A 17,923-nucleotide genomic window follows, 5' to 3' on the forward strand; every position below is an offset into this window, starting at 1 on the left:
TAAGTATTACGACTCCACTATCTGCAATTGCTAGATGAGGAACTTGAGGTCTAGAGAGTAGAAGTCAGTTGACCAAAGTCACCTGGCTACTAAATGTCAGAACCAGCGGTAGACCCAAGGGCTCCAGGCTATACCACTCCACCTTCTCTGATTTTCTTGGGAAATTAATGTGTCTTTCTTCCTAGTTTCCAAAACTCCATCAAACTGTGGTATTTCTGAAACTGGAATTCATGAGTCCCCTATGAAATGTTTTAGATTCTGTGCTTTATTCAAATAAGACTATTTATATTTTAAAATATATTTGTTATAGATGTATTTGTATTTTCTTGATGACTCTCTGACAGCAAGTACTGCTGTGTGATTTTAGTGCCCCTGTTATCTTGTGTCACGTGGCATACTGGTGAAGAACAACCTCCAGCATCAAATTACCTGGATTTGAGTCGTGCATCCATCAGTTAATAACCACATGACCTAGGATAAGCTACTTAAAACTCTGTGCTTCAGTTTCCTCATCTTTAAAATAGGCAAGATATTTGTATCTTCCTCATAGGGTTGTTATGAGTAGTCAACCAGATAATTCACATAAATTAATTGCAACAGTCTGGCATGTTGTAAAGGTTAGCTATTATATATGAGGTATTTCTTAAACTGGGGCCTAGATACCTCTGGGATGAAGAGGGCCACGCAGGGACATGTAGTCTGGCGTCAGAATGAGGTGTAAGCACCCCCGGGTGCCGTTGTCCATGGTGCTTAATTATTATTGCATGATTATCCATGCATTTATTGTTATTCTATGAAGTTGGTAGAGGAAGACCCTTCCACAAACAAAATCCTGGCCTTCTCAGATGAGCCAGAAATTGATCCTCAGGCAGTTTACAATCTAGAAATGGTTTTAATTATCTTCCTACATCTGAAAACCAGAAGTATGTGCTTTGCATTCAGGCCGACTTGGGTTTGAATGGTGGCTCAGCTGCCTGCAAGGAGTCTGATCCTACATATGGTGGCAATACTAATTCTTCCTCTGAAAGATTATTTTGATGATTATGTTCATGTAGAACAGGCAGTAGATTCTCAATAAATAGTAGCTGTTGTTCAGCTGTTGTTTAGCTGTTGTTTCTTGCTTCTTGGGGAGCAAGAAGTGGGAGGAAAGAAACAGAAAGGAGAATTAGAGAATGGGAGGCGGTAAGCAGCAGAGGAGGGAGAGGAGAATGAAATAGAGGATGCTCATGGCCCAGCTCACCACAAGTTCCTCCTGGTCTGCTGGGCCTTTCCAAGCTAAATGTGGTTTCACACACTGTTCCAAATACAAATGTTGTCTCTTTGGTGTGGTTTTGTCCGTGGTTATTGTTAACACACACCAACACAAGCATGCAGCACACCATAGTGTGTTTTTACAGGCTGTCTTTTTCTAGACTTGCCAAGCTGCATACTCATGTCTTGTGGTGTCCCAGCTCTTGACAGTTTCCTTTCTGACACAGCAGTGAACTGCACCATGAAATAGAGTTGTCATATTCTCACCCTCTCAGGATTTTCTGTTTGTTGGGTTTTGCCCTTCACTTTATGGTAGGGAACGCCTGTTATCTGTTCTGTGCCCTCTCCAGATGATACATTTGGCACAAAATGGAGGAATATGAAACATAGATCCAGATTGCAAAGAAGGGAAAATTCTGCAGGGAATATAAATCATAACATGAGAATTTTAGTAACTAAGGCAGGATAACAGGCATCTGGCAATCATGGGGCTCTGGCTTCCCTATGATGTTTTCCTATCTCAGGAAAGTAGAACCGAGAGATCTGACTGCTTTACTTTAGGGCCCTCTTAAGAAGGAATAGCTCCTGGTATCCCAAGCTTCTCCTCTCAGTCCTGTCCATTACATTAAAGCAGTGGTTACAAAACACTGGCATGTGTCAGAATCTCCAGGGTTCTGTAAAACACAGATTACGGGGCCACCCTAAATTTCTGTAGGTCTATGGTATGTGCGAATAATTTTCTTTTCTTACGTGTTCCCAGCAGTGCCAGTAACTGCTTGTGTGAGGATCATGCCTGAAGAACCACTATTAGGAAATTGTACTTGCTATGACTCTCGTAAACATTATACAAATAATTCTCATACCAACCCCCTGTGAAACATGTGTTACTATTACTATTATTTTCTTTCTTTAAAATGTTTGTTTATTTTTGAGAGAGAGAGAGGGAGAGAGAGAGGCAGAGTGTGAGTGGGGGAGGGGCAGAGAGAGAGGGAGACAGAATCCAAAGCAGACTCCAGGCTCTGAGCTGTCAGCACAGAGCCCAACGTGGTACTCAAACTCACAAGCCATGAAATTGTGACCTGACCTGAAGTTGGATGCTTAACCAATTGAGCCACCCAGGCGCCCCTATTATTTTCATTTAGAAATGAAGAACAACTTGTTTAATGTCACATAATTGCAAGTGGTAGAGCCAGGATTTAAATTCTGGTCTAATTTCAATGCCATACTTGTGTTTAATGCTTTGGGAAGAAGGCCCCCTGAGACCGGATAGGAGTCATTTTCCCTAAGTAGTAATTTCCCCTCATGATCCTTTCCCTGCGTCACCCCAGCACCCCTCACATCCCTTAGCTCTGGAGCTACATCAGGTCTTGGTGTTGCTATTTGCGAGGCCATTTCTTCAGCATTTCCACTGTAGCTCCCCCAGCAGCAAAGCCAAGACTACATTCTCCTATGTGGAAAGAACAGAGATGACCCAAGTGCCAGAGCAAGTTTTTTTGAAGTCTCATGTTTTACTTCAAGCTTCCTGCATAGTTTACATTCTGTTCTAGTCTGTGTTCATGTTTAATATAATGTAGTTATTTTCCTCAAATACTATTTATTGGCTTCCCAGGAGCAGGCCAAGGTTTTTCCTCTGGCTTCCAGTTTACCTTCCAATTTGAGGATGGGGGTTTATGTCCTCCATAGTCGGCTTATTGATGGTATCAGCACCTAACACAGGGCCCGGCACTTACTTGTTTTATTGTCTCATAATGAAAGGACAGACCATGGGCTTCGGGACCAAACAGACTTGGGTACAAATAATAGTTCTGGCACTTACTGATGGATGAACTTGGGAGAATCACTCTGGGACTGTTGTTAGGGCTGTAAAATGGGCATAAAAAATAGCTCCCTCACGGGGTTTGGTGGCTATTGCGGATGAAGCATGCAAAGCACCAGATGTGTGGTAGTCTATAAATGGAGGTTGCTGCTATGGCATACTATTGGAGTGAGGTGTGGAATGGGTGGACAATTAAATGAACGAGTGTCCCACACACAAGCTATGATACCCCTGGGCTGTAAATGCCGCCCAGCCTGACACTGCCTGCTTGTGCTAAAGGCAGCCCCCCTTGAGTATCAGGTCTCAGCTTCTCCCAGGACCCTGCACGGCAGCCCCCCCCCCGGCCCCCACCACCTGGACAGCTTTGTCCAGCTTGACATTTTCACACTGCCCCCAGAGCAGGGATTCTTATGTGTAGTCTGAGGGTGCAGATGCGATGCAAAGTCCTTAAATGCAAGTCCTCTCTAAGTTGTTACAGGTAGCACACAATCCCAAGACTTCTATTTTTATGTTTGTACAAGGAATATACACTGGTAATTTATTAAATGAGTTATTATGGATTACTCATATTTGCTGTTCATAAACTCAAATTAGCCCCTTACTATGTTCCCCAGGGAGCTCTAATTCAGTTATCTGTGGAGTCTGGCTGCTTCTAAATACTCAGCGACTTACTGCCTCCTCACTCAGCTTGATGGTTAGAACCCTGTGACCTACGGGAAAGTGACATTGCTTTCCTGCAGTGTCAGACTTGCGTTGAGTTGGTTGTGGTGTTCGGCTACTGCTATTCTTGCCTTTTAATTAGAAATTAGGGTTCATTTAACTTCATCATTATCATATTAGCTTTTGGAGGATATTTGGTTAACCTCACAGCATGTAGTGACATACACTTGCCTCAAAAATATTTTAGGCCTATAATTTCCCAATTACTAGATTTTAAGACATGAACAGGTTGCAGTTCAAGCTTGAATCATGCGTATTCTCTTGCTAAACAGGTACATATGTACTCTGCACCCAAAAGTGCTTCTGTAGTTGCCCTGGTTATCTGTGACCACATAACTAACTGCCTCCAAATCTAATGGCTCAAGAGTCATTTTACTGTTCTGAATGATTCTGTGCATCAGGAATTCAGACAGAGCTCATCAGGGACAGCTTATCTCTGCTCCACATCATGTCTATTAAGGCAGTAAAATCCAAAACAGCTTCTTGTCTTCCATGTCCGGCAGCACAGCAAGGACAGCGTAAGTGACTGCATGCTGGCTGGAATGGCTTCAATGGGATCGCCCAGAGGGGGCTTTAGTTTTTACCATCAGCTAGGTGGCTCACTTCTCCTCCAGGTAATGTGAAGCCTTCCACTGTGCTCCCAAGCACAGTGTTCAATGCTCCCAAGCACACAAAAGCGGAAGCTTGTTGGGCCTTCTTCAGGCTTGGACCTGACTCTGGCACAATGTCGCTTCTGCATTCCTTCGGTTAGAGCAAATCGTAGGCACAGCCCAGACTCAAGGAGAAGGGACCAAAATGGGCATGAGTTTTGGAGGGACCCCCATGTGATAAACTATACTGTGAAAGTGGCAATTCATTAATGAATTCAAACAACTTTAAAAGCTTCCTAACATGGGTGACTCAGTCCATCAAGCATCTGACTGCGACTCAGGTCATGATCTCATAGTTTGTGATTTCGAACCCTATGTCGGGCTCTGTGCTGACAGCTCAGAGCCTGGAACCTGCTTCGGATTCTGTGCCTCCTTCTCTTTCTGCCCCTCCTCTGCTCGCTCGCTCTCTCTCTCTCTCTCTCTCTCCACCATCCTCTCTCTCTCTCAAAAATAAATAAATGTTAAAAAAAAAAACCTCCTAAATTGGCTAGGCTGAATAAAGTGACTATTGTAAGTTTATAGATTATAGTTACAAATTTACAGGTCATTATTTTAAGATGAAAATTGCATGCATTATTTAGTATTAAAATTAGAACTTTAATATTGAATTTAGAATTTTAATATTAAAATTAGAATTTCAATATTGAATTTAGAATTTTAATATTGAAATTAGAATTTTAATATTGAATTTAGAGTTTAATATTGAAATTGCGATTTCAATATTAAAATTAGAATTTCAATATTAAAATTATTTTCCCATTGGGAATGCAAACAGGTATGGTAGGATCTTTTGCTCTGTGCAAATGGTCTCAGTCAAAAAAGGTTGAGAATATCTTTTCTACTGGTCAAGAAATGAGCCCCAAGAAATCTTACAGTAGCTAGAGCCACAAAGCTGGCAGGCAGACACTGTTTATGCCCTGATGGAACTCAGAGTCTCACAGGGAAGGGTTGGCAAGTCTACTGCAGTGTGACAAGTGCCATCATGGAGAAAAGCCCGAGGAGCTACTGGAAGGGCAGAGAAGACATGCCAAGCCCAGGCCAGGCAGTTAAAGGGAGCTTCTTAGAGCAGGTGACACTAGAACTGAACTCCAGAGGAAGCGTAGGAGTCACAGAGTTTAAGAAGGATCTGCAGGCGCACAAGCCCAGACATAGGACAGTTATCAAAATGTGACTCGTCACAAGTCTGGGAAGAGAGAGGAGTTCTTATCTTTCTAGCTTTTAGTCATTCTTCCCTTAGAAAAAAGTACTCATTATGGTTTTCTTATAACTCATCGTGTGCACATAAATAAGCTCCCCCAATCTGATGCCATATTCATGAATTAATGCTTTTATGAGAGCAGGGAGGAGATGAAGAGGTGTTTGTTCTGGGTAATTGGCTATGGCTGATTCATTCTGATGAATAGAGAGACCTGGGGTGCAAGTCAACACCCATTGAATGTGCGGTCTTCCTTCTGACTTGTGATTTCCATGCTGACATCTGTACAGAACAAATAGAATTTGATCCGAGATCTGACATTGCAGAGCTAGAAGGTGTGTTATCCCCACCCCCTCATTTTACAGACAAGGTAACTGAGGCCCGGGGAGCCGAAGCAAGCGCTCAGAGTGGCATAGCCACCGGGACATAAAACACACTCCTCTCCCATCCAAGGCTGACAACATCCAATCTGAGCATTATTTAGAAAACCCTAGTACCTTTTCTTTTCCTGTCAGGAAGGATATTCAGGGTGGTAATAAGAAGACTGTGCATACTGTAAAGAGCCTCTGAGAGGGGCGTGTTGAGTGGGCTGCTGAAAGGAAAATGCTGAGCGATGTCAGCTGGAGCAAACCTCACGTGAGGGAGCGGCCATCTCTGCCAAAGGCAGAAAGCCAGAGGGGAGCCGTCCTGAGCGAATGTGGTGGTCAGCAGTGACCGTCTGGGGAGTCAGGCCACGTGCCAGGCCCCTGACTTCTCCTGGTGGAGGTAAATGGTACAGCTTCTTCCACCACGAAGCCAAGCGCTGAGCTACGGTGGAACAGCAGTGATAATGAGTATTTGTGGAATTGTTGCAAAATACACCTTTGTCTCGTTGCTCCTCCTCAGCTCCTTCAGGAGTCTCTTCCACCCCCACCTGGCATGCCTACTACCAGATGGCTCCCCGGTTCCTTGTACATGTCCGTACCACTACACTTCCCATCATGTGTGTTAATTATCTGTTTGAGTGTCTGTCTCCTGCACGGGCCCACCAGCCACCACAACAGAGAAGTTAGAGGACCTGCGTTTTCTAAGGGAACACAGCTGGAAGAACAGCGGAGTTTGCTCAAAGAGTCAGAAAAAGCTATAGAAGAGAAGGGAACTTTTAATCTAGAACCGGGTATGGGTAGTAGTTTGTTATGGGAAGGAAAGAGGGTCATTCCAGGTAGATTAAAGGCATGGTGTGTTTGTCAGTCCATTAACTAATATTTATGAGATGCTGCCACGTGCCGGGTACTTTGCTAGGTGCTAGGAGGACACAGGCTGATTTTGCTGGAAGGAACATGGAGCATGTGGGACAGGAGAGAATTCGAGTGAAGATGAGGAGGTGAGCTGTACCACAGATAAAGGTTTTTCTGGAGCTGGCTGAAAAGCCTACCCAAAAGGGCCCAAGAGAAGCCACCAAAGGTTTTCAGGCAAGTGAAGTGTTGGGATCAAATTTGGTTCTAAATGAGGAAACTCTCTATGACCAGATATGGGATGATTCATGGGATATATTGTTAAGTGAAAAAAAAAAAGTGTGCAAAAGGCAATTGTTAACATGCTACCTTTTGTGTAATAAAGAAGGGGCAATAAAAAATATCCACGTATCTGCTCACCGGTGCAAAAATAAACAGGAAGGATGAACTAGAAACTGTAAGGGGTTGAGTGGGAATAAGAGGGAAAGGAGAGGGATGGATACAGTAAAAGAAATGGGGGAAGCAAGGCTTCTCTGAAGATACCTTTTATGTAATTCTGACTTTGGAAACAAAGAATCAATTGGGAATGGAGGAAAAAAACCTTAGAGTGAAATACAAACAAAAACGAATAGGAGTGTGTAAGAACTAATCTAAGTAACTTTTGAAAATAGTATTTTGAGGACGTGCTCTGTTGGCTGAAAAGAACTGTCAAGAAATCTTGAATTCTTTTTTGTTTTTCACAGTGTTGTAGCCAACATTCTGAAACCACTTTCTGTGTATTTTTAGAGTGAGCAAATAAATATATTGTAGATAACGGAAACAAAGTTTGTTGGAGAAGGGAGCTCAAAAATACAGAATGAGAGGGAGGCTACAGTTGATAATGTAAAATTGGACTATAGTTGGAGGTCTGAGGATCAACTTGGGTTTTTTAATATGGATGGCCAGCCAGCCAGCCGGCCGGCCTGAGATGAGATATGTATATATACCTGCATATATTTCTTGGCCCTGGCCCTGATAAAGCCTAAAAGCAAAGACACCCCAGTAGCAATGAGCACACTTAGTGCCCAAAATTTGGCTTCAAATTCCATTCTCCTCTGAAAGGAATCCGTACTTTGGAGAAGTACGTACTTTGGAGACTGATTTCAGGACGAGAACTCAGTTAGTACAGGGTGAGACTGAAACATTTTGTAGTAACAGAAAATAAAGATGTGCTCAAAGAATGATGGGACTATGTCTAAAGAACAGGGAATCAACTTGAATGAGTCTCTACTGGCCAAATCTGGGACAATTTGAATCAAAACAAATAAGGATTGTAATGGATTATAACCCTCTGAATAAAATAAGAATCCATTAATATAAACAAGTTTGTATTATATGTAAATATAACATACATTTAAAGTTATTTATATAAATATTTACATATTTATATTATATATATTTATATTGTTTGTATTATAAATAAATATCTATAAGTAAACTGGTATGAAGAAATAGAGAAGAGAAAGCTCTTCTTTATAGTAGAATCCAAACTAATAAATATAGTAGGAATGATAGAATTAGAAGTTTTCTATCATAATAATAATTAATTCAGGCAGGAATCATCAGTGGATGCTCAAACTAGTGGGTAAAAGTTTGATGAGTTATTACAAAATTACAACAGCTTCAAGCAGGAGAAGATCAGAAGCCAAGCTCAGAAATCTATGGCACAACACAAGGACTTTGTACCCAACTACTATCAGCTGATTGTTTAAATCATATTACTAAGTGTTGTATTTGCAACAGGATAATGCTAACCAAATATTGAGAGTTCACTGTGTGTTAGGCATTGTGTTAGGTGAGGTTTTGGGATGTTCTGTTTGTTTGGTTTTTGCATATATCAACTCAGTCCTAACACTAGCTCAGTGAGATTTTTATTAGTACCCCCATTTTTGAGGTGAAGGAACGAGGGGTCAAGAAACACAAAATTTGTCTAATGTCAAATAGCTGATAGGAGGAGGAGCAAGATTCAAAGCCCTGCCTTCTGACTTGGAGTTCCACGGTGTTCTATTGGGCAGCGTGTCTCTTGATCCTCTTAGAGCTAACTCTGTGCTTCTAGAAGTGTGCAGAATGGTACGGCCAGAGAGGCATTCTTAAAAGCCTTGGGGGTTCCTTCTTTCTTCTCACCATATTTATTACTGAACACCTGGTCTCATTTTTCCCCCTCTAAAAATAGGGAAGGCAATGCTTAATTTACATGGTTGTTAGGAGGGCTAAATGGGCAAATACATGTAAAGCATATAGCGTGGAGTAAGCGTCCACTAAATGACAACCGCAGCAGTAGTAACACCAGTTGTAACACTGAACTCCCTGGTGTTATGGAAAATGTTTCTAAAGGTGACCCCTCACGTTTGGACTGAACTGATAATCAGAGGGCAGATCATAAAAAGCTTTGTGTATCATAAAAAGAAGATCATGTTTTATTCTATAGGCAATAGAAAGCCACTGAAGAATTCTATTACTGGGAGAGATGTGATCTGGTTGACAATTTAGCGCGTACCAAGGGCAGGAGAGTAAAACCCAAACCACGGCGTCCATCAGGAGGCTGTTGGTAGAGACTGGGCCAGAGAAAATGAGGGTCTGAGTTAATGAAGCTGGCCTGACAGAGGGGAGGGGACACACAATGGACAGTCACACTTGAGCGCGGCACCTGGGTTTGGCAGGAGAGGATGGGGAAGAAGCTTAGGCTGAGCCCCAGGCTTCTGGCCTGTGTTCTGGCTCCTCTCAGGGCATGACCAGAATATAGAGGAAGGGCAAGTTGGGGGCATGGGAAAGTGCTGATTTGGGGTGGTTTGGGACACATGAGGGAGTCACAGTAGACAGCTGGATATTCAGATCTGGATTGCGGGGAGAGTGTAGGGCTGGAGCAGCATGCCTGTGGTCACTGAAGCCACAGCAATGGGTACCTCCTGGAAGGGGTACAGAACAAGGAGACGGCTGAGGTTGGGATTTTGGAAACGCCAGTATTTAACAACGGCAAGAGAAGTGGAAGGAGACTGAGGAGGAAGACTCAGAAAGATAAGATTGTTTCCAGGGGGCTGTTTCCTGCCATGGCGAAGGCTGCAAAGAGAAGCGGATGAAGCAAGGAAGGCCTGAAAAATGACTGGTGGATTTAACAATTGTGTTACTAGGGACCCTAGCAAGAGCAGGTGCCAAGGAGCAGAATCTAGTTGAGCAGTGGATTGATTAAGGAGAGAATTGGATGTTTTAAGGAGAGAAGCTAGAACTTGGATGCTCCTGGGGATGCAGGCATCTTACTTCCTTGCCATGCCTGCCGACCTACTGGTGGAGAGCTCTGATTGGTGGAAGGTCATCCTTCCAGAGCCACAATCTCCTTCCGGTGTCTTCCCTTAGTTCCTGGCTAGCCCTCCAGTCCACACCAACCCAGTCTATAGGTTTCTCCAGAGAGGTGCACAAGCCCACCTCCTCACTGGGTCATCTCATCCAGACCCTCCACCATCCCTCATAAGCTCCAGGCTTCCAGACTTGCCTCAATGTCCAGTCCTTCACCATGGATCCAGTTTTATTAAAACTGAGCTTCTGGGGCGCCTGGGTGGCGCAGTCGGTTAAGCGTCCGACTTCAGCCAGGTCACGATCTCGCGGTCCGTGAGTTCGAGCCCCGCGTCAGGCTCTGGGCTGATGGCTCGGAGCCTGGAGCCTGTTTCTGATTCTGTGTCTCCCTCTCTCTCTGCCCTTCCCCCGTTCATGCTCTGTCTCTCTCTGTCCCCAAAATAAATAAAAAACGTTGAAAAAAAAAAAACCAAAAACTGAGCTTCTTCTTTGGTAGCATCAATCTGTATTTCTCCTCCTATTAGGTTGGTGGCTTTCCAACATTTTTTAAACTCAGTATACGTGTACGTATAACTGAAAGGAGACACTCCTGTTTTCAGCTCCATTTCCTGCCATTCTACTCTATCCTATTCTATTTTGTGTTTTTAAATGCTGGCCTTCGCCCATCGCATTAATTTCACAACCTGCTGAACTGACTTAGAGGCTGGTGTTATGACTGCCAGAGCAACCGTGCTAGGAGGGGCCCAAAGGAAAACATGTTAAGTGTCTGCCTGAACCCATCCCTTTTCCCTCCTTCAGGCTCCCCTGCACAGGGGCCAGTGGCAGGTCTTCTCTCTAATCACTTTTGTATGGTTCTGAGAGGAAAGAAAACCACTTTAGTTACTAGGATGTTAGCCAGCTGTGGGGATATTTCAATGTCCACAGTAATGGTGGAGAGGCTAGTTACCTTTCAAATCATGCACGTATGTACTGTCCCTACTTGCTCATGAGGCATCTGACAGCCTGAGGCGTTTTCATGCCTTGAGGATGCCCTCAGGGGGTCCTACTATTGCCTCTCTTGGGAGACATTTAAAATTTCCTGAGTTGAGGGTATGGCCATCTGTCCACACAGACCACCCAACTGGAGTTATGCTGGTCTGGTCTGTAAGCCCTCTTCAGACTTCCCTGAGGAGACATCCACCCCCACCCCACCGTGGGAACCACTGCCTCTCATAGGTCTTTCCCCAGAGAACAACTGGGGATTTCTTTTATAAGAAAGGGCAACTTACATATTCCCTCCCATTCACGATGTCTTTTCTACTTCTGCCCAGGAGGAGCAAGGATTTCTGAAGACCTTAACTACAGATAGAAGCATGCTGTTGGAAGAGTAGCACAGGCCTTCTCTCATCTGCTCCAACGTGCCCACTACTGCCATAGACACGTGCATTCTCCGTGGTTCCTGAAGGGCCTGTCCACCGTGTACCTGCAGTGAACCAGGCCCTGGGCTGGGCCTCAGCTTCACCCTGGTGAACAAAACTCCATCCCTGGCCTCAAGCACTCACACCCAGGTTAAAGATGAGTGAAGAACGGTGGGTCTCCCTTACTCCAGAAGAATTCGACCAACTCCAGAAATACTCAGAATGTGAGTAAATGGATGGACCCACTCGGGGCAGGATTTCCTCTTGGTTGGGGAGACCATTTCTGGAGGGCAGAGTGGTGTAATCATTGCAAAGCCACAGAGAATGAGAGTGGGCCTGACAGATTATATTTCCTTATAAACACAGGATCAGTGTCTTTAAACATAAAAACAATTATCTTTACACTCTATAAATGATACACACTCGCCATAGAAATTTGGAATATACAGGGGAAAAAATAAAGAGTAGGTTAAAAATCACAGCCAAACTCTATGAACATTTTGGAACAATCCCCTCCTGTGCATATTGCTTTACGTGGTTGAGTTCCTGAGTGTACAGTAACTTTTTTTTTTTTACCCTACATTTTCTGCTTAACATAATACTGTATTTTCTCAAGTGATTAAAACCTGGTTGTAGCATAATTTTTGAAAGGCCGCAGGCTGTATGGTTACAGTGTTACTTGATCACTGGCCCTAACGTGCTCTTGTGTTTGGACCCAGTGCCTTTTTCCAGTAAGATGCAGAACTCCAACGTGTGTCTCTTTCCTGACTTTGTTCTGCATAAGCCTAGCCTTGCAACTAACTGGGGTTCTTGGGTTCTCATTAGTTACATCCAGGAACAATTAGAATGCATCAAGATACATTGGTAGTGAGACTCATGCTCACGTGTGGGCTGTGCCCTCCAGAGGCCACTCCTAATCCTGACATGACAGGGATTTGCCGAGGCTGGAGCATCAACTGACCACTGTGCTCTGTACACACATGACCACCATGGTGATTATGCAGTGGCACCAGCTTTGTACAGGACCCTTTGCTTTGCAGAACTCTCGGCTGTGCTACCTGCCCTGCCCCTTTGTTCCAGTCACCTCTCCCTTCACATTTATTAATTGGCTGCTTTTGTAAATCACTAGGCCAATGGCAGGTTGACCTGCCCTACAGGATTTTCCCGGGTAGCCCTTGTATGTCCTTTGGCAGCCTGCCCTCCCCCCCCCCAACAGGGCAAGCAGCCCTGGCCCACAGCACTGGTCTGGGAGTCTACAAGTTGGGCTCAAGTGCCAGCTCTGTCTCTTGCTCTCTCTGATGTGACAGCCCTTAACCCCCAGAGCCTGTATCTTCTTCGTTAAAATCAGAGGGTTGGACTAGACGATCTCTTCCTGTTGTTCCTCCTACGCCTAACACCCATGACTCTATGTGTTCCCCACGGCCAACAGGGGCCCCGTAGGACTGCTGGTCAGTCTCCCACCTGGCTCCCTGGAGGCCCTGCTGGCCTCTTGTCTGACCTTGGTGGATTTAGAGAAACTCTGTAATGTATTGACAAGGAGCAAGGAATCACCTTCCAGAGTACATTCCATTTAATTCAGCATGTTCTGTAGGTCAGCAAAGTACCAGCCCTGTCAGGAATGAAAAAGAAGCGCAAAGAAAAGGCTTTCTTTTGAGGAATAAGAATCTTGTTAGAGAATCAGTAATGTGCTCATAACACAAACAGAGAGCAGGTTTAGGGCAGCAGGCAAATACCTCTGGTGCAGAGCTGGCTGAACTGAGTGTATAAATGAAAAGGGAATTTAAAGCTAGGGGAAAGTGGTATGGGGAGCGTATTAGTTTGCTAGGCTACTGTGACAGAGTACCACAATCTGGGTGGCTTAGGACAATGGAAAGTGCCTAATGGTTCTGGAGGCTGCAAGTGCAAAATCAAGATATCAGCAGGGTTGATTCCTCCTGAGGGCTGTGAGGGAAGAATGTGTTCTAGGCTTCTTTCCTTGGCTTGCAGAAAGCTGTCTTCTCTCTGTCTTTCCATGATGTTCTCCCTGTGTGTGTGTCTCCATATCTAAATTTCCTTTTTTTATGGACATAGTCATCTTGGATTGGACCTGCCCCATTCCAGTATGACTTCATTTTAACTAACTACATCTGTAGTTATTTTCAGATAAGGTCACATTTTGAGGTGCTGGGGGTCAAGACTTCAACATATGAATCTGGGGGGGGGATACAATTTAACCCACACAGAGGATTTAGCTGGGTGGACTCTGTGGAGGACAGAAGTTTTAAAATGTGAGTAGTAGGGGCGCCTGGGTGGCTCAGTCGGTTGTGCACCCAACTTTGGCTCAGGTCATGATCTCACCATCCGTGAGTTCAAGCCCCACATCAGGCTCTGTGCTGACAGCTCAGAGCCTGGAGCCTGCCTCGGATTCTGTGTCTCCCTCTCTCTCTGGCCCTCCCCTGTTCATGCTCCATCTCTCTCTGTCTCAAAAATAAATAAACATTAAAAAAATAAAATAAAATGTGAGTAGTAGATGGTGAGGGAGGATGTAGAAACAATGGAAACAGAAGGGGAGAGGCACAAAGAGAGAAAGTGTGTGTGGGTGGTAAGGAGAACTTCTGGACCACATGGAAAGAAGGAGAGGAAGGTGGGGAGGAGGCCATAGGAAGGATGGGGATAGCAGGAGGCCTTGGGTCAGAGTGTGGGTTTTGATCCAAGGTGGCAACATTTAGAGCATGAATCTGGTGGCTGTGTGAGGGGTAGCCTGAATATAGAATCTGCCAGATCAGGGAGATAGGGGAGGGTCCTCTGGAGGAAATCTTGTCTGAGCTAAGGAGTGGGGCTCAGATAGTGAATGTGGCAACGAACAAATGCTGATCTGTAGAAAACTGTGGTAGAAGGTATCACCAAAATTTACAGAATGAAAGGAAGCCAGAAAAGATACCCCTGAAGACTGTGAATCTGTGGAAAATACCAGAATTCATATTCAAGGCTAGTGGGGACAGTTGGGGAGTGTGATTTGGGGATGGTGATGACGCATCCACTTTTGTATTCATACATGCTAGGCTGCAGGGAACCAGCAAATGAGTGAGACACAATCCTGGCCCTCAAAGAGCTCCCAGCCTAGGAGGGAAAGATAGGTAGGCCTGAAACAATGATATTCTGTATGACAGGTGCTAAGCAGGGGGGAGCACAGAGGAGTAGACCTAGCCTAGCCTGGTGGGAGGCTTCCCGATGCAGGTGCTGTTTCCCAACACCAGAAACACTAGCAGGAGAGAGGAAGGGGAGGGCATTGCAGGCAGGGGAAGTGGCTTGGGAGAAGGCAGGGAGGAGAGAGAGTCATCATGGGAGCTTCACAGAACGGCAAGCAAGTTCCCACAGTGGGAACCTAGAGCACATGGTGGTGGTGGTGGTGGTGAGAGAGGATTCGGGGCAAGAACTGGAATGGTAAATAAGACCCCATCATGGAGGACAGTGCTTTCCAAGTGCAGTGTCCCGTGGGCCTGGGAGGGGAGGTAGTGGGAAGCGAGTGGGAAGGAGGGCTGGGCTACAGCTCTGACTTGGAGTCATCGTGTGGAGGCAGCAACAGGAGTGAAGGCACTTCAGAGAGCAAGAACATGAGGAGAGAGGTGAGAAGGTGGGAAACAGGGCCTTGGGTCTGCCTACAACCAGGGGTCAGAGAAGGGAAAGGAGTCAGAAGAAGGCAGAAGAACTGGAAAGATGACTAGATGAAAAGAGTAGTGGGTGGAGGGAGTTGAGGGACAGAGGAGTCCACATGTGGCAAAGCAGTAGGGGAGGCAGGGGGTAAAAAGACACCAGAGTGTTTAGTAGGAAGGGGTTCCTTTGTGGTTTGGGTCTTTTTTTCCCAACCATCGCTTTGTCCTTCTTTGACCCTTCCTCCTTTTGTTCCTGTGCCAGGACCGGACAAGGTGCTCTGGCACTGTTGTTCTAACAGGAGAGGGGAAAAAAGCCACAGTTCTTGGAAAATGATTAATCCTCAGAGGAAACCCTGAAAAAGGCACTTCTACCAATTTTAGATACATGCTGGTGTTCAGTCAGATCACATCGCCATAGCAACTGCTCTTCCATAACTACATAAACAGGAGCTTTGCAGTGGTGGAATATCTGAAGTGCATAGCCTGAGAATTCAGAACTTTCCCCAGTGGGGTTACCAGGTACGAGAGGCCAAGGATTTCAGGAGGAGAGGCTCCTGTATATTCTGTTTATACAACATAAACCCTGTACCTTCCCTGGTGGCCTTCTTCTGGGGTGAAGCCAGGTTACAACTGCCCTTGAATATGTATATATTTATTTTATATGTGCACAGGCACACACATACATAGTTGAAACATATCTATAGTAAGATTAATGTGAGTCAATAGTGTAAAGTGCTTGTAAAAAAACAATGTGATAAGACTATTTTTGTTATGAAATAAGAACAAGCATAAAAATGAAAACAAAACGATGAAATTTAAAGCTACCCATGATTCTGTCTCCCAATGATAACCACTACTCGTGTGTGTGTGTGTGTGTGTGTGTGTGTGTGTGTGTGTGTGTAAAACAGACATGGTAGCCTATTTCATATGCTGTTCTCTTCACCCTAACAATGATCTATCCAGTGCTGTTATCTACTGCTATATCAAAACAACCTCAAAACTTGGTGGGTTGAAGCAGCCAGTTTATTTTTCCCATTCTGTGACTCAGGAATCTGGACAGGGCACAGCTGGGATAACTGGTCCCTGCTCCCTGATGTTTGGGGCTTCAGGTGGGATGCCTCACATGATCCAGCATGGCGTATTCACTCCCATACTGTGACCTCAGTGTTCCCCCATGCGATTTCTTCCTCCAAGTGCTTTGTCCTCTCCCAGGGCCTCTCCATGTGGCCTCTTTTTCCAGCAGGCTGGCCTGAACTTCTTACATGTGGCCCAGGACTCCAAGAGCATAAAAGCACTCCAAGGTCTTCTTAACACCTGGACTCCGAGGTCCTAGAACAGAGCTGTCTCCACATTCCATTGGTCAGAGCAGTCCCAGGCCTGTCCCAGATGCAATAGGGCCGGGAAATGGACTGCATGCCTCATGGGAGAGTGGTTCACACGGGAGCAGGGAGATTGTTGGACACTAGCCAGCACACAGTATGCCATGGGGTGTTCCCGTATTGTTCAGTACTTTTCAGAAGCATGGTTTTCAGGGGTTGCAGAGATTTCTTTTGACACATTATTTTATTTAACCAAACCACTGATGGTGAATTTAAAATGTACTAATAGACTCACAGTTTCTAGTAAGGCAAAACTGATACCCACATTCTATCCTACCCTGATCAGACCTCTTTGAGAGCTGAATTTATGCCTGGGCATCACAGTTTACAATGGATATATGGACGAACCGGAACTTATTTGAGAAGTGGCGCCAGCATGGTGAGGGGCCTCCCAGCAGGGTTATGAAGAAATGTCTGAAGGTACTATGCCTATTTGCAGGAGAAGGGAAGAAATAAAATAAATAAAAAGTGCTGTTGTGGGGAGGAGGTGTTTAGTCTTGAATGGCTTCCAAAAGTAGCCCTAGGACTAATGGAAAGAAATTTATCAAAGAAAGACTTAAAGCAAGGAATTTATTGATGGCTAATGGTCAAACCTGCCCAAAATGGAATAAAGCAATTGGGTTTCCTTTCCCTGGATGTCCACTTGATTAAATGACCATCATTAGCCCTTCTAATACTTAGTCTCTGTTGAAACAGGTTTCTTCTCAACCTCAGAGGGCATGAGCATGTGGGGAGGCCTCCTACTGACCCCTAACAACTTCAGCTAGAGATAATAATGGGCTTATTGTCCTTTTAATCTGATATTTGGGGAGAGGCAATTATTTTTCCATGATTTGTCAAGGACAGAAGCTGTCAGCTTTTTCAGAAAGGGAAAAAAGGAAAAAAAATTAAACTATCAATTTTAACTTTTAATTCTTCAAGAAATCATACCAAAAAGTTTAGACATCAGCCCGTGGTTGTTAGATGTTGTAGACTTTTTATACCTGGGAGAAATTTTAAGCCATTCTCAAATGCAACTCCTACCCATTTTATGAATGAGCACACTGAGTCCAGAAGAGCTCAGTGACTTGCCCAAGGTATATAATTTTAAAGTACATTTAAAGAAAAAATAAGTACATTTAAAGAGAATGAATCAGTAAATTGTGCTCTTCAGAAATATATTTTATTAGAATCAGATCAACTCAAAGTTTCTGACTTTAAGATGTAGGTAAATTATAGCTCAAAATTCAAATCTGTCAGTGTTAATGTGGGAGTCAGAGAAAATGTTTAGGGCTGGTTTATAGAACAATGTAAGGCTCTAAGTAAGCTTCATTGAAACCTTACTATTTACATGGGCTGCAGG

General features: G+C 44.4%; 1 protein-coding gene across 12 annotated transcripts in view; it reads left to right on the forward strand.

Annotated features, from left to right (window-relative positions):
- Positions 1-17,923, forward strand: part of DGKG (diacylglycerol kinase gamma) — a 216,364-nt gene that overhangs the window by 33,436 nt on the left and 165,005 nt on the right. For 11 of the 12 annotated variants that reach the window (XR_006299407.1, XR_006299410.1, XR_006299411.1 and 8 more), the window contains exon 2: positions 11,484-11,794. Coding sequence is in view for 1 of the 12 variants with exons in the window: in XM_043594661.1 (XP_043450596.1) it covers positions 11,728-11,794 (67 nt within the window). In the remaining 11 variants the exon portion in view is untranslated. Of the gene's footprint in view, positions 1-11,483; positions 11,795-17,923 lie in introns of those variants that run through there. The other variant, XR_006299408.1, reaches the window with a different exon arrangement.

This window comes from Prionailurus bengalensis, chromosome C2 (assembly GCF_016509475.1).
Source record: "Prionailurus bengalensis isolate Pbe53 chromosome C2, Fcat_Pben_1.1_paternal_pri, whole genome shotgun sequence".
In the NCBI taxonomy this organism is placed as follows: domain Eukaryota; kingdom Metazoa; phylum Chordata; class Mammalia; order Carnivora; family Felidae; genus Prionailurus; species Prionailurus bengalensis.